Source organism: Schistocerca piceifrons, chromosome 10, assembly GCF_021461385.2.
Source record: "Schistocerca piceifrons isolate TAMUIC-IGC-003096 chromosome 10, iqSchPice1.1, whole genome shotgun sequence".
Taxonomy (NCBI): Eukaryota; Metazoa; Arthropoda; class Insecta; order Orthoptera; family Acrididae; genus Schistocerca; species Schistocerca piceifrons.
Window position 1 is genome coordinate 116,038,097 of NC_060147.1, and position 16,487 is coordinate 116,054,583.

General features: G+C 43.5%; 1 protein-coding gene across 1 annotated transcript in view; it reads left to right on the top strand.

The window, feature by feature from the left end:
• Window positions 1-16,487, top strand: part of LOC124718977 (corticotropin-releasing factor-binding protein) — a 1,088,124-nt gene that overhangs the window by 215,900 nt on the left and 855,737 nt on the right. The window contains exon 2 of the mRNA XM_047244648.1: window positions 7,242-7,328. Coding sequence (XP_047100604.1) covers window positions 7,251-7,328 — 78 coding nt within the window. The 5' untranslated portion in view covers window positions 7,242-7,250. The remainder of the gene's footprint in view (window positions 1-7,241; window positions 7,329-16,487) is intronic.

The following is a 16,487-nucleotide window of genomic DNA, read 5'->3' on the forward strand; positions in this document are numbered from 1 at the left end:
TTGGCTGGAGACAGATATTTTGGGGCTAGAAATAGCCCCTAAATTGAGTTCACTCCGGATGCCGACCTCGTGGACTGAGACTGCTCAAGATTCCGTCTTCGTCTCTGAATTGGACTTACACTAGTTGTGTATGTTACCACGAACCTTCGTGGAAAATTAGAAGTGAACTTTTGTTTGCCTCAATTAGGAGACTTTTACTGGCATCCGTCATTGTTACCTTTCTTTTGTTGTTCAGCAATCAACCTTGTAACTTACATTAATAAAAGTAGTGTTTGCGAAAAATTGCAAATTTTTAGTCAGAACACTCCAATGGCACAATTACTTCGGTTTAAATAAGTAGTAAGTCAGAATCATACTTCGGCAGCCATAAACTTTAATTCCGCGCACCACGATATTAGCTACAGTGGCCGCCAATAACTTAGAACAGCTGCAACTTCAGTATGTTTTTTTGTTCTGAAAATGTTTGGGTTTGCCTGCCTTAGAGGTCTCGATCCGTATTTACTCACTTCGTTGCTATCATGTGATTTAAGTGTTCGAACTTGACTTACAGTTTAGAAATGTTTGTGTAATATTAATGATATCCTGCCACTAAATCTGAGTTATGAAATACGGTTTTCCGAAATTCCTTCACAAACAAGACGGAGTAAACGTTCCAGATTTCTAATGGAGAGCTACTGCCAACTTCTGAAACTTAGAACTAGATATCCTTGGCGCTGCGAAAGAACTAAAATCATTTAATAAAAGCAGTCTTCCGGTCCAGATTGTATTCCAATTAGATTCCTTTCAGAGTATGATGTTATGATGTGTCCATACTTACCAATCATATATACTCGGTCGCCATACCCAAAGACTGGAAAGTTGCACAGTACACTACGCTTGTCCGCCCTCTACTACAGTATTGCTGCGCAGTGTTGGATCCTTGCCACATATGTTTGATGGAGGACAGAGAGTTAGTTCAAAGAAGGGCAGCTCGTTTTGTATTATCGTGAACTAGGGCAGAGAGTGTCACGGAAATGGTAAGCGAGTTGGGGTGGCAATCATTAAGGCAAATGAGTTTTTCGTTGGGGGCGGGACCTTTTTACGGAATTTCAATCTACAATTTCTACTCTGAATGCGAAAATATTTTGACACCCACCTACATAGAGAGAATGATCATCGAAATAAAATTAGAAAAATCAGAGCTCACTCAGAAAGATTTGTGTGTTCATTTTTTCCAAGTGCTGTTCGAGAAGTGAATAGTAGAAAAATAGTCTGAAGGTCCTTTGATGAACCCTCTGCGAGGCACTTAAGAAGTGTGAACCACGGAGTCGTGTAGATGTGCATGTAATATTTATTATCCCTCTCCCTCTCCCTCTCCCTCTCCCTCTCCCTCTCCCTCTCCCTCTCCCTCTCCCTCTCCCTCTCCCTCTCCCTCTCCCTCTCCCTCTCCCTCTCCCTCTCCCTCTCCCTCTCCCTCTCCCTCTCCCTCTCCCTCTCCCTCTCCCTCTCCCTCTCCCTCTCCCTCTCCCTCTCCCTCTCCCTCTCCCTCTCCCTCTCCCTCTCTGAAACCACCTTTTATTCTTTGTGAGATAATATGTTCTGTATAGCAGCGTATCCCAAACTGAGAGTACCGCAGCAAGAAGTGACTAGGTACTCCGTGAAAAATATTAACAACATTGGTTTTATTCGACATTTTGACGGTATTAATTATTTAAAAAAATGTTATGATTTCTTTGTTGTTGGATCTGTAGAAGATGTCATCTTTCTTTAAGACCTGGAGATTGATCCAAAGCACATCAAAAACTGAAGTCTCTTGTTTCCATCTAGCGAATAGTACTGCGAACTACAAACAAAGATTTCTGCTTAATGGACAAACGTTGAGGTACAATCCTTTCCCAAAATATCTCGGAATCACTCTAGGTAGAACCCTGAGCTACAAAGAGCACATCACCAAGCTTCCTCATAAAGTTGCTGCAAGGTACAACGTACTACATAAGCTCAGTGGTACAACCTGTAGAACCTCTGCCAACTGTCTGCGTTTAACTGCCATCAGTCTTGTGTACTCCGCTGCCGAGTACTGTGCACCTGTCTGGTTGGAAAGTGTACATGCGAAGAAGATAGACACAAAACATAACGACACAATGCGCTGTATTACTGGTTCCATCAAATCAACCCCGTGCCACTGGTTACCTGTGCTGAGTCACACCCTCCACCTCACTTAAGGCGGAAACAAGGTCTACTGAGGGAGACCAAGAAAATCTCTGCATCACCCTCTCTACCACTGCACCAGGAATTCTGTCATCCGCCACAGTAACGACTGCGATCAAGAAGACCAGCAAGTGTTACTGCAGGACAATTCATCACAGCTGGTTTTGACCTAAATGAAAGCTGGAAGCACGAATGATCAACAAAAACGTTGGGAACAAGAGTCCATCACCTTGATCCCACAAAGAAGTCAAAAGGTTTTGACCTACCGAGGAAACTTTGGTGCCGCCTCAACTGGTTAAGGACTGGAGATGGTTGTTGTAGCTACTTCAGGTACAAATGGGGCTGGATCAGTTCACAGAGCAGACAATTGAACATTTAGTCCAACGCTGTCCACTTCATTCACACCCTGGAATTCCCGACGACGTGTCCACTCTCATACCCAGCTTAATTAACTGGTTGAAAAAGACGGACTTTAAGGTTTAATCTTGCCTTATATCATATGTATGTTGTATAAAATCACTTCCCTTATATCAACTATATATTGTATAAAATCACCATACGATTAAATAAAATAAATTGAAAATTAATCATGGAATGAAACACGTATTTCTCACTTTTTCAGTTTTATTAACCTTTAAAATAAACAAGTGTCCCATCATTGTACCAGGATTCTCAGAGGGTTCCGTCAGAGGAAATGTCAGGAACCCGTGCACTAGACAGCACTCTTCATAAGAAAATACTTCCAAAATGTTGGAAGGCAGATTGGGTTTAATGTGCTGTCGACAGCGAGGCCAACTAGAGATGGAGTACATGCTCAGATTGAGTCATCTCTGGGGAAGGAAATCGGTCGAGGCCTTTGAACTCAATAATCCTGACGTTTGCGTGGCGCAATTTAGGGAAGTCACTGAAAACCTGAATCTGGGTGGCCAGATGCGGGTTTGAACCGTCGTCCTCCCGACTGTTAACCCAGTGTGCCAATCAGTGCGCTACCTCGCTGTTTAAGAATACTTCCAGACCTGACACGAAAGCACCAGGTCACTTGATTTTAGACGATTTTCTGAAAGTCACTGGATCAAAGGTGGACGTCGAACCTCTCGACTCTGACAAATTCGTTCCCCCACAAAATACTGTATTTAAATTAAAATAAATAACTTAAAACATGTAATTAAATATGTGTATGACTCTTTATGCCCGTATCCTAGGCGAATCTGATTCTAATTTCACAGTTCAATGTTATCGTCTCACACACACAATTACAACCTTCCATTCAGTTTTTAATTTAGGCATATTCTGAATAATCGTTAGTTGGGCTTACAGTCGCATCAGACTCTTACATGTCCACGATCTATTATCGCTCGAGCGTTGATCAGCCTTTTTCATGCGCCTCGATTTAATTTCTATGCTTGCACACTGGGAATTGTGTATGTATGATGTGAATCTTCGAGCCTCACAATCTAACGATCACACTTTGTCATGCAAGTCTCGGTTTTTCTGGCTGCAGATGATGTGACACAAAATTGGACCCCTGTCTTGGGTTACAGATGAAGACTATCAAATTCAGTAGTGAACGAAATTGACAAGATGGTTCGAATGGTTCAAATGGCTCTGAGCACTATGGGACTCAACATCTTAGGTCATAAGTCCCCTAGAACTTAGAACTACTTAAACCTAACTAACCTAAGGATATCACACACACCCATGCCCGAGGCAGGATTCGAACCTGCGACCGTAGCAGTCCCGCGGTTCCGAACTGCAGCGCCAGAACCGCACGGCCACCGCGGCCGGCAATTGACAAGGTGAACAGCAGGGAATGTTGAAGAGTCTTTCTTCCTGACGGTAGAAGCAGAGCCACTGCCACTGGCGAAACGCTGAAGACTTCGCCTGCCTGTCCAGACTGTCAGTCTTTAGCGGCACAATCAGGGGTTCTCGAATTGCAGTATAACTTTGCTGTGGATGGCAGCTCCACAGCCACTGTTGAGAGTACAGAGGATAATTTCCAAATACAGAGTCCGCCAGAAAAATATATACATTCTTTGTCAGGCTATATCGAGATAACGATATTGTCGTTCGAGTTACGAGTGTGTTGTAGCATGGTCTTTGGATCAACAGGTGTTACTACCTTCATCTCGGTATTGATAAAACAAATTGGCTGGAGCACGCTTGACATTCGAGCAATGAAAGTGCATTGTGAAGTGGTTTTTCAGGTTTGTATATGCCGTTGACGTGCAATGTCAGTGGAGGCGGGAGTTTCAAACAGAACCGCCAACTCGCCTAACAATTAAACGCATCATTGACAAGTCTGAATTGCATGGAACGATTTGTGATACAAAGGAAGATCAGGAAGACAGCGTACAGATAAAAGTCCTTCTGTGTCGGCTGTCGTGTTGTAAACGGTTGTTAATTCTCCACAGAAGTCTGCTGCGCAATGTGCACGTGAAGTGGGAGTTAGCAGTACAAGTGTATGAAGAATTCTGAAAGCTGCAAAGTGGAAAGTTTACATTCCACGATTACTGCACGCGATTAATGATGACGATCCTGATCGTCGAATGCCATTTTGCGAATGGTATCAGCAAATGGTAACTGAAGACGGACAATTTGTGACGAAGGTAGTGTGGAGTGACGAGGCACAAAAAAAATTGCTCTGAGCACTATGGGACTTAACATCTAAGGACATCAGTCCCCTAGAACTTAGAACTACTTAAACCTAACTAACCTAAGGACACCACACACATCCATCCCCGAGGCAGGATTCGAACCTGCGACCGTACAAGTGTATGAAGAATTCTGAAAGCTGCAAAGTGGAAAGTTTACATTCCACGATTACTGCACGCGATTAATGATGACGATCCTGATCGTCGAATGCAATTTTGCGAATGGTATCAGCAAATGGTAACTGAAGACGGACAATTTGTGACGAAGGTAGTGTGGAGTGACGAGGCACAAAAAAAATTGCTCTCAGCACTATGGGACTTAACATCTGAGGACATCAGTCCCCTAGAACTTAGAACTACTTAAACCTAACTAACCTAAGGACACCACACACATCCATCCCCGAGGCAGGATTCGAACCTGCGACCGTAGCAGTCGCGCGGTTCCGGACTGAAGCGCCTAGAACCTCTCGGCCACCGTGGCCGGCGACGAGGCACAATTTAAACTTAATGGAACCGTTAATTGGCATAACAGTGTGTGCTGGGCACCGGAAAATATGCATGTTTATGTGGATAAAGCGGTCAATCTATGAAGGGTTCATGTGTGGTGTGGATTGTCATCTAGGGGCTTAGTAGGACCCTTTTTTTTATGCTGCTGTCATTGGAGTAGTGTACCTGGATATGTTACGCACATAAATGTTTCCAGGTATATGTGTGCTTTGTGGAGTTGATGAGGTCGTCTTCTACCAACAGGATGGGACGCCACCACACTACCACCTAGCCATACGAGATTTCCTGGACGGCAATTTTACAGCGCATTGCATGGGACGGAGAGTGCCCATTGAGTTTCCTCCACGGTCGCCAGATATAACACCTATGGACTTTTACTTGGGGCGAACTGTGAAAGATAACGTCTATAGACGTAAGCCAAACACGCTGGAGGAACTTCCTCAGGAGGTTACAGCGACATGTGAAGCGGTCTTGACTGTAACACTGACTGATGTAGTTGCAGCGACAGCTCGTTGTTCTGTTATGTGTATCGCCACCAGCGGTGAACTCTTAGAACGTTTAAGGTATAAATGGAAATGCCGTGTGGCTAGGGCCTCCCGTCGGGTAGACCGTTCGCCTGGTGCAAGTCTTTCGAGTTGACGCCACGTCGGCGACTTGCGTGTCGATGGGGATGAAATGATGATGAAAGACACACAACACCCAGTCATCACGAGGCAGAGAAAATTCGTCGCCCCGCCGGGAATCGAACCCGGGACCCCGTGCGCGGGAAGCGAGAACGCTACCGCAAGACCACGAGCTGCGGACAACGTTTAAGGTAACCATGTGCTAAACTGAAGGTTTTGCAGCATGTGTGATCAATTATTAAGTGTAAAGTAGGCCCATAAGTAATACCTTTCGTTCCTGAAAATATGTATACATTTTTCTGGCGAACTCTGTATACAATCTCATTTTTAAGTGCACAGCACCTTATGTTAACAGAAGCCAGAAGCACATGTTGAGCTTTCAGCTCCAGGGATATCTCAGGTGAAAACCATGCACAAATCATGTACACCCAAGTTTGTAACAAATTTGGCCTGGTAGCTAATTTATGGTTGACAGTTGGTGATGTACTAATGACTGTACTAAATACACCATGGCGTGCACCAAAAATAAATGTTTCCAAATCAGTCATGAAGTAGTGATCTAAGAGAAAAGTAAATGCAGTAGCTTTTGTATAGAAATACCCTTCTGAATATGAAACATTTTGTTAGCTGATGACCCAATACACAATCTGGAACGAGTTGGAAAAAATGAAGATGTCTAGATAAGGATAGAAGTTGAATCAATTTATTTCTGTGCTATTTCTCGGTCTCGAACCTTCAGGTCTCCTACTTCCTATAGAGATGTGCTAGCCATTACATCGCTGTGGCATTCTTGATACCGCAGCTGCATGGATTATGCAGGTCAAACGCCCTCCCTAACACAAACTTCAGTTCACACCTTCATCCTACATTGACGATTTAAGGAGGGGAAAATGTGCCAAAGACGCGAATTCAAGTTTGTGTTAGGGAAGGCATTCTACTAGCGTGATCCATGCATCTGTGGTGTCGGATATGTGGTGGTTAGCTCATCTGCCTAGTAAGCGCGAGACCCAGGTTCAAGTCACAGCTGTGGCACAAAGTTCAATTCATTGCTGCAGCTTCTTTCCTTATCGAAGGTAAGGTTGAGAGTCATGTCTCAAGGAACATGTAATTCCATAAGATATCTAGTTGTTCATTTCGAATTTTTCTGGGGTGTTTGTGCCTGCAGATTGCTGTTGATTATGGGAAGCGACTGTAGCTGATTTGGGTGTGCGATATGTTACAGCTGTGTAGAAACGGGAAGCTGACGAGTAATGTGGACCTTCATCTGTTTCAGTCTAGTGCGATGCGCGTCCGCACCGTGGCGCTGATGTCGCTGCTCCTGGCGCTGCTGCAGGTGTGCCGCGGGCAGCCGGCGCAACAGGTAAGAGCGAGCGCTGCCAACCTAACAGACCTGAATACGTGCACTGAGGTGGCGTGCTGCCAACGCAACAGTCCTAAACACCAGTGCTAACCAAAGACATAGAATTCCGTAGAGAGGCGACACCGCAACCACAGTGAAGCAAACTGAACAACCCTTCACCACGATTTATTTTGTCAGAACAAATGGGTGTGGTATAGATGAAGGGCACGGAATGCCTCACGCAAATACGAAATAGCATCGAACTGTTAATTGCCAGCAATTACAGGCAGAAACAAAATTACTCCTGATTATATCGGGCGAACACTTCATGTAGATCTTTCCCAGTAGTAACCGTAAAACAGTCCTACACGATCGGTTGACAGTGAGAAGACACAGTTCGGAGCAGTCTTCGTGCGGTTTAATATGCCGTTTAACTTAAATACGACGTGTCCAATACAGAAAAATCGGAAAAAACATTAAGATATATGCGTAATTCGTACATTGAACAAAACAGAGGTAAGAAAGAAACGTTATAGAAAAACTTCGCTTCCATATAAAACTTATGAGGTATGTTAGTAATTTTTTATTTTAATTTAAAGTTAACTGTTACATGGATCAGATACAAAAGTTCTGACTCGCGGATCAGGTACAAAAAGCCCCAAACCACGCAGCCTATAGAATATGCAAGGAAATTGTTCGATGGTCGTAAGTTCATGAAGTTAATAGATGACATTATGCAGCTCAGATCTCTTTCTCTTGAAACAGTTTATCATTTTTTTTTTCATTCTGTGCATCCAAATTATGCGAAACGACTATATATGTACAAGAGGGCACAAAGTTGTTCATAGTGTAATTTACACTTTGTACTTTCCGGTTTGTGTGCCATACAAAGAGTTCCAATTATAATTTGAAGTTGTAATTTAAAACTAGTATCCACCCTGAAGAGCCAAAGAAACTGGTACATTTGCTTAATATCGCGTAGAGCACCCGCGAGCACGGAAAAGTGCCGCAACAAGATGTGGCATGGACTCGACTAATGTCTGAAGCAGTGCTAGAGGGAACTGACACCATGAATCCTAAATCCGTAACAGTACGAGGAGGGTGGAGATCTTTTCTGAATAGCACGATGCAAGGCATCCCAGATATGCTCAATAATGTTCATCTCTGAGGAGTTCGGTGGCCAGCGGAAACGTTTAAACTCAGGAGAGTGTTCCTAGAGCCACTCTGTAGCAATTCTGGGCGTTTTTGGCGTAGCATTGTTCTGCTGGAGCTGTCCAAGCCCGTCGGAATGCACAGTGGGCATGAACTGATGCAGGTGATCATGCTTATGTACTTGTCACCTGTCAGATTCGTATCTACACGTATCAGGGCCCCCACACCATTACAGAGGCTCAACCAACTTGAACAGTCCCCTGCTGACCATGCAGGGTCCATGAATTCATGAGGTTGTCTCCATACCTGTAGACGTTGATCCGCGCAGTACCTCATCACTTGCATCCATTCATGTTCATTGCGCATTCCGGCGGACTCGGACAGTTCCAGAAGGACAAAGCGACACCCCAAAAGTCCAGAATTGCTACAGAGTTACTCCAGGAACACTATTCTGATTTGAAACACTTCCACCGGCTACCAAATTTCCCAGACATGAACATTATTGAGCATATCTGGAATACCTTGCAGCATGCTGTTCAGAAGAGATCTCCACCCCTTCGTACTCGTACGGATTTATGGACAACCCTGGACGATTCATGGTGTCAGTTCCCTCCAGCATTACTTCAGACATTACTCCAGTCCACGCCACGTCGTGTCGCGGCACTTCTGCGAGCTCGCGGGGGCTCTACATGATATTAGACAGGCGTACCAGTTTCTCTCGCTCTTCGATATACATGAGCTAATAGACCAGTTGTTACCCCGGATCGAAGACACTGTTTTCATAAATCATATTTTCTTTCTTTTATACCTACATTCACAGCTGCATATTCTGCGTGCCAGTGTGAACTGCATGACTGGGGGGTAGTTTCCATTGTGCCAATTGTTAGGGTTTCCCTCTGTTCCATTTACGTACGGAGCACAGGAAGGATGGCAGTTTATATGTCTCCGCCCACGCTGTAACCAGTATATTCTTATATTTCTGGTCCCTGCGTAACGAGACGCAGAGGTCTAGTGTATTACTAGATTCCTCACTTAATTCTGCTACTGAGAGATACTTCGTTTCCATCTTCAACAAATGCTTGTGCCGGCCGGAGTGGCCGAGCGGTTAAAGGCGCTACAGTCTGGAACCGCACGACCGCTACGGTCGCAGGTTCGAATCCTGCCTCGGGCACGGATGTGTGTGATGTCCTTAGGTTAGTTAGGTTTAAGTAGTTCTAAGTTCTAGGGGACTTATGACCACAGCAGTTGAGTCCCATAGTGCTCAGAGCCATTTGAACCATTTGATCCAAATGCTTGATGTATAAGAAAAAAGAGGTTCCAGTGATCTGACCTTCCAGGAGTTGTTTTTAAAATTTAAGCTTCTTAAAACATTATTTTAACCCTATTCTAAGCCTTTTAGTAGTGCGAATACAGCATTTATTTTACATCGCTTCAAAAAGCAGCAAAAGTTCTATCTCAAAATCTGTGATTCTGATTTTTCTTGTCTGATGTACCGATACGGCGTACCGGTGCGTTATCATCACAAATAAAGTACTGTCTTAAAGCGTCTGCCAGTTCAGTTCTTTCGCTGTCTTCGTGTGTCAAATAAACCTGTGACCATTTGTGCTGCCCTTCTCTGTATATGTTCAATATCCGCTGTTAGTCGCGTCAGGTAAGATCCCAGATAATTGATCAATATTCTAGGCTGCACTGGACAAGTGTTTTGTAACCAAACCTCTTTCTAGACTGACTGCATTTCTCTTCAATTCTACCCAGTAACGTGACGTCTGCCACCTGCTTTATCTATCCTACGACTAGGCCTAAGCGATACTTCTACTTCACATCGCAACAAAATGTTGCACACAAGTATTTATAGGAGCTGACCGATTCCAGGTTTCACTCATCGATACTGTAGTCGTAGGGTACTATTGTTTTGCTTTTTGTGACGTGTGATAGTGTCTATTTACAAACTTTAAGGCCAATCTTTGCAACATTTTGGAAGCTTGTGAAGATCCGATTGGATATTTGTGAAGCCTCATAATAGATAAATCCATTATTTGCAAAACGCCTGAGATTGCTATTAACTTTACCTGCTATGCCGTTAATATACAAAGTGAACAGCAAGTGTACCAAAATTGATCCCTGGGGCACGCTTGAAATAAGTCTACATCTGTCGTCGACTGACCATCCAAGATAACCTGTTGTGTCCTCGCTTGCAAAAGATCTCTGTCAGTCATAAATTTCGTTTTGTACCCGAAAAGATTACACTTTTGTTAATAAACGTTGGCATCATGCTTAGTGAAATGTTCTTCTGAACTTAAGTAATGCGTAGAAATAGTATCGAATGCTATGGAGACATTGTTGTTGTTGTTGTTGTTGTTGTTGTGGTCTTCAGTCCTGGGACTGGTTTGATGCAGCTCTCCATGCTACTCTATCCTGTGCAAGCTTTTTCATCTCCCAGTACCTACGGCAACCTACATCCTTCTGAATCTGCTTAGTGTATTCATCTCTTGGTCTCCCTCTACGATTTTTACCCTCCACGCTGCCCTCCAATACTAAATTGGTGATCCCTTGATGCCTCACAACATGTCCTACCAACCTATCCCTTCTTCTGGTCAAGTTGTGCCACAAACTTCTCTCCTCCCCAATCCTATTCAATACTTCCTCATTAGTTATGTGATCTACCCATCTAATCTTCAGCATTCTTCTGTAGCACCACATTTCGAAAGCTTCTATTCTCTTCTTGTCCAAACTGGTTATCGTCCATGTTTCACTTCCATACATGGCTACACTCCATACAAATACTTTCAGAAACGACTTCCTGACACTTAAATCTATACTTGATGTTAACAAATTTCTCTTCTTCAGAAACGCTTTCCTTGCCATTGCCAGTCTACATTTTATATCCTCTCTACTTCGACCATCATCAGTTATTTTGCTCCCAAAATAGCAAAACTCCCTTACTACTTTAAGTGTCTCATTTCCTAATCTAATTCCCTCAGCATCACCCGACTTAATTCGACTACATTCCATTATCCTTAATTTGGTTTTGTTGATGTTCATCTTATATCCTCCTTTCAAGACACTGTCCATTCCATTCAACAGCTCTTCCATGTCCTTTGCTGTTTCTGACAGAATTACAATGTCATCGGCGAACCTCAAAGTTTTTATTCCTTCTCCATGAATTTTAATACCTACTCCGAATTTTTCTTTTGTTGACTTTACTGCTTGCTCAATATACAGATTGAACAACACCGGGGAGAGGCTACAACCCTGTCTTACTCCCTTCCCAGCCACTGCTTCCCTTTCATGTCCCTCGACTCTTACAACTGCCATCTGGTTTCTGTACAAATTGTAAATAGCCTTTCGCTCCCTGTATTTTACCCCTGCCACCTTTAGAATTTGAAAGAGAGTATTCCAGTCAACATTGTCAAAAGCTTTCTCTAAGTCTACAAATGCTAGAAACGTAGGTTTGCCTTTCCTTAATCTTTCTTCTAAGATAAGTCGTAAGGTCAGTATTGCCTCACGTGTTCCAGTGTTTCTACGGAATCCAAACTGATCTTCCCCGAGGTTGGCTTCTACTAGTTTTTCCATTCGTCTGTAAAGAATTCGTGTTAGTATTTTCCTGCTGTGACTTATTAAACTGATAGTTCGGTAATTTTCACATCTGTCAACACCTGCTTTCTTTGGGTTTGGAATTATTATATTCTTCTTGAAGTCTGAGAGTATTTCGCCTGTCTCATACATCTTGCTCACCAGATGGTAGAGTTTTGTCAGGACTGGCTCTCCCAAGGCCGTCAGTAGTTCCAATGGAATGTTGTCTACTCCGGGGGCCTTGTTTCGACTCAGGTCTTTCAGTGCTCTGTCAAACTCATCACGCAGTATCATATCTCCCATTTCATCTTCATCTACATCCTCTTCCATTTCCATAATATTGTCCTCAAGTACATCGCCCTTGTATAGACCCTCTATATACTCCTTCCACCTTTCTGCTTTCCCTTCTTTGCTTAGAACTGGGTTTCCATCTGAGCTCTTGATATTCATTATATACCATATATTCTTTTTATTGATGGCCGATAATGATATCTTTTTAAAATATCGATATATCGCATTGCAGAATGTTTCGAAAAATGTCAGTAGTCGTACTTCCTACTACAGTACAAGGCTTTCCGTTCGTGAGAGCTTCAGATTCAGTACGGTCTGCACAGTCAGAAATGAGTGGTATGCATGTAATGCTAACTGACTGCAGCGATGTGATTCGGTAAAGAGCAACTGGGGTGCGCGTTAATCAGTCGTGCAGTCCCCTCACATGTGCGACGTTCGCAGCCCTGTACGTACACGCCCTTTTTTTTTTTTTTTTTACGCGGTTGCGACTGCGAGGAAACATTGTTAGCAGTTGTTCACCAGATATTGTTTCGCCCACTTTTTTTTGAAAATCGCCGTGAATTAGAGCTCGGTGTTTAATGGACTAGCTAACAGGGAGTTGCACACTTCTCTGGGCGACGAAATCTAGGTTGCGGCAGGAGGGGAGGAGAAAAAGAGAAAAAAAAACGTGCAGGCGGGGCTCGGAAATGAACGGGAGATTGGATTAGGGTGCGCTGGACTGTCCACCCTGGGTATTCAGATTTGTGTACTGATGAAACCCTGACAACCGCAGAAATATTTGGTAAAACAGGCACACGTGCAACGGGCTGTGCTTAGTCTGGGCTAATATCGCAGATTCATTATAGCCTTCTCCTGAGAGACTTTCTGTCCAAACTAAGACACAAAGTAAATAAGAAATAATGCAAAGAGATGACGACCTAATGGAAGGTGGATAGATACACTACTGGTCATTAAAATTGCTACACCACGAAGATGACGTGCTTCAGACACGAAACTTAAACAACATGAAGAAGATGCTGTGATATGCAAAAGATTAGCTTCTCAGAGCATTCACATAAGGTCGGCGTCAGTGGCGATACCTACAATGTGCTGACGTGAGGAAAGTTTCCAACCGATTTCTCATACACAAACAGCAGTTGACCGGCGTTGTCTGGTGAAACGTTGTTGTGATGCCTCGTGTAAGGAGGAGAAATGTGTACCATCACGTTTCCGACTTTGATAAAGGTCGGATTGTAGCCTATCGCGATTGCGATTTATCGTATCGCGACATTGCTGCTCGCGTTGGTCGAGATCCAATGACTGTTAGCAGAATATGGAATCGGTAGGTTCAGGAGGGTAATACGGAACGCCGTGCTGGATTCCAACGGCCTCGTATCACTAGCAGTCGAGATGACAGGCATCTTATCCGCATGGCTGCAACGGATCGTGCAAACACGTCTCGATCCCTGAGTCAACAGGTGGGGACGTTTGCAAGAGAACAACAATCTGCACCAACAGTTCGACGACGTTTGCAGCAGCATGGACTATCAGCTCGGACACCATGGCTCTGGTTACCCGGACGCTGCATCACAGACAGGAGCGCCTGCGATGGCGTACTCAACGACGAACCTGGATGCACGAATGACAAAACGTCATTTTTTCGGATGAATCCAGGTTCTGTTTACAGCATCGTGATGGTCCCATCCGTGTTTGGCGACATGGCGGTGAACGCACATTGGAATCGTGTATTCAACATCGCCATACTGGCGTATCACTCGGCGTGATGGTATGGGGTGCCATTGGTTACACGTATCGGTCACCTCTTGTTCGCATTGACGGCAGTATGAACGGTGGACGTTACATTTCAGATGCGTTACGACCCGTGGCTCTACCCTTCATTCGATCCCTGCGAAACCCTACATTTCAGCAGGATAATACACGACCGCAAGTTGCAGGTCCTGTACGGGCCTTTCTGGATACAGAAAATGTTCGAATGCTGCCCTGGCCAGCACATTCTCTAGATCTCTCACCAATTGAAAACGTCTGGTCAATGGTGGCCAAGCAACTGGCTCGTCACAATACGCCAGTCACTACTCTTGATGAACTGTAGTATCGTGTTGAAGCTGCATGGGTAGCTGTACCTGTACACGCCATCCAAGCTCTGTTTGACTCAATGCCCAGGCGTATCAAGGCCATTATTACGGCCAGAGGTGGTCGTTCTGGGTACTGATTTCTCAGGATCTATGCACCCAAATTGCGTGAAAATGTAATCACATGTCAGTTCTAGTATAATATATTTGTGCAATGAGTACCCGCTTATCATCTGCGTTTCTTCTTGGTGTAGCAATTTTAATGGCCAGTCGCGTAACTTTAGAGAACATGCTAGAGGAAGACTTCGTCTACACTGAAGATCCAATAACTCGGTGATGGTCATGGCTGTGGCGTGGTAGTGATGTCCTCCATGCTGGCTAATTTTAGTTACCCACTGGAGTTCGAATTTAAATGTGCATCCACAATGAAGGTTGTGGATTCATTGCTCATTTATGGTGTCAATTTCCTCCAGCACTTCTTCAGACGTTAGTCGAGTCCATGCCACGTCGTTTTGCGGCACTTTGCGTGTTCGCGGGAGCCCTACACGATATTAGGTACGTTTACCAGTTTCTTTGGCTCTTCAGTGTATCTCGAAAATTACGATCGGCAGACGAATGCAACGACCGATATGTTTATTGTGAAAGCTATGAGAATTTCATACGAACTATATAGAACGCAATACTGTGCCCTGCCCGTGACGTAATAACATACTATTTTCCTTTCCTGTCGAGCCTGCCGCGGTGGTCTAGCGGTTCAGGTGCTCAGTCCGGAACCGCGCGACTGCTACGGTCCCAGGTTCGAATCCTGCCTCGGGCATGGATGTGTGTGACGTCCTTAGGTTAGTTAGGCTTAAGTAGTTCTAAGTTCTAGGGGACTGATGACCACAGATGTTAAGTCCCATAGTGCTCAGAGCCATTTGAACCATTTTCCTGTCGAAATACCAAGAGTTAAAGATACAATTTAACCACTGAGTCAATGAAATGCGCTGCAACTCAGCGAATATGTACGCCCGGGACAATGAGAGCCGCGTAACATTATCATCTGTATTTTGTTCTATATAAGAACGCGCGCTCGTTATTTCTCTCTCTTCTTCTTCTTCTTCTTCTTTAGTCGCACGCATTTCCGACAGCATCTTACGCTAACAGCCTCTTATTTTCTTCCATTTTGTTCAAATTAACTGAAATTGTATTTCTGTTAGGAATTTGTTCAATTGTGCTATTATTATCGTCAGTTGCGATTACTGATGTGACTTTACTACGAATACTTTTTTCTTTCGCTCCAGAGTCGAGCTAAAATTATTGTAATTTCTACGTATTTCGCCGGCATACAGGAAAAAATTCTTGGTTATGTACAAACCTGTGAGATTAATGCACGAGATGTCAGATGTCTGTATAAAAAGTTTCTTTCGTTAAATAATAATTGTTTAATTTGGCATTTCTGCTTTCAATTCATAGGACGATCATCAATCCCTAATTGATAAATGTTACAGATTTTGCTTTATTACATTTTTTCTTACGTTGCCAACGCGATACCCACGAAATTAAAGTATTCTGAATTTTCTCGCGAGGCGAGAAGACAGCAATTACCCTGAGATCAAAGAAGACCAAATTAAACGTTTTTCAGCACACCACGAGTTTACCGATTTTCACTTCAAACAATAAAAAAGGTATAAAAGGAACAGTATTAACTAAGCAGTGAAGTGATATTTTTACGTAGTTGATAACGTCGACTGAAAGTTTGCACCAAAAAAATTTTCATTATAGATACTAAGAAAGTGAAATATTTACTTTCATTTTGCTTTTCATTTACTAGATTTCCTTTTGAGTGATTATTTATTTATTATTATCAGTTAATAATATTATTATATGAAGTTTCGAAATAGTTGGGAAAGCTGCTAATAGATAGCGCTGTAGTGGCTGTGCGTGGTGACTATAAATAGTGTGCTGCATCTCAGAGCGATCAGTCCCACCGTTGAGCATGAAAGGAGGTCAACGAATAACAAAGTAAGATGTTCAAATCGTGTGATCCAGGGCAAAGTTTGTTTTTCTGATACTGGAAAACCAGGATTCAGACACTGTCCAATGGAGAGAAGGC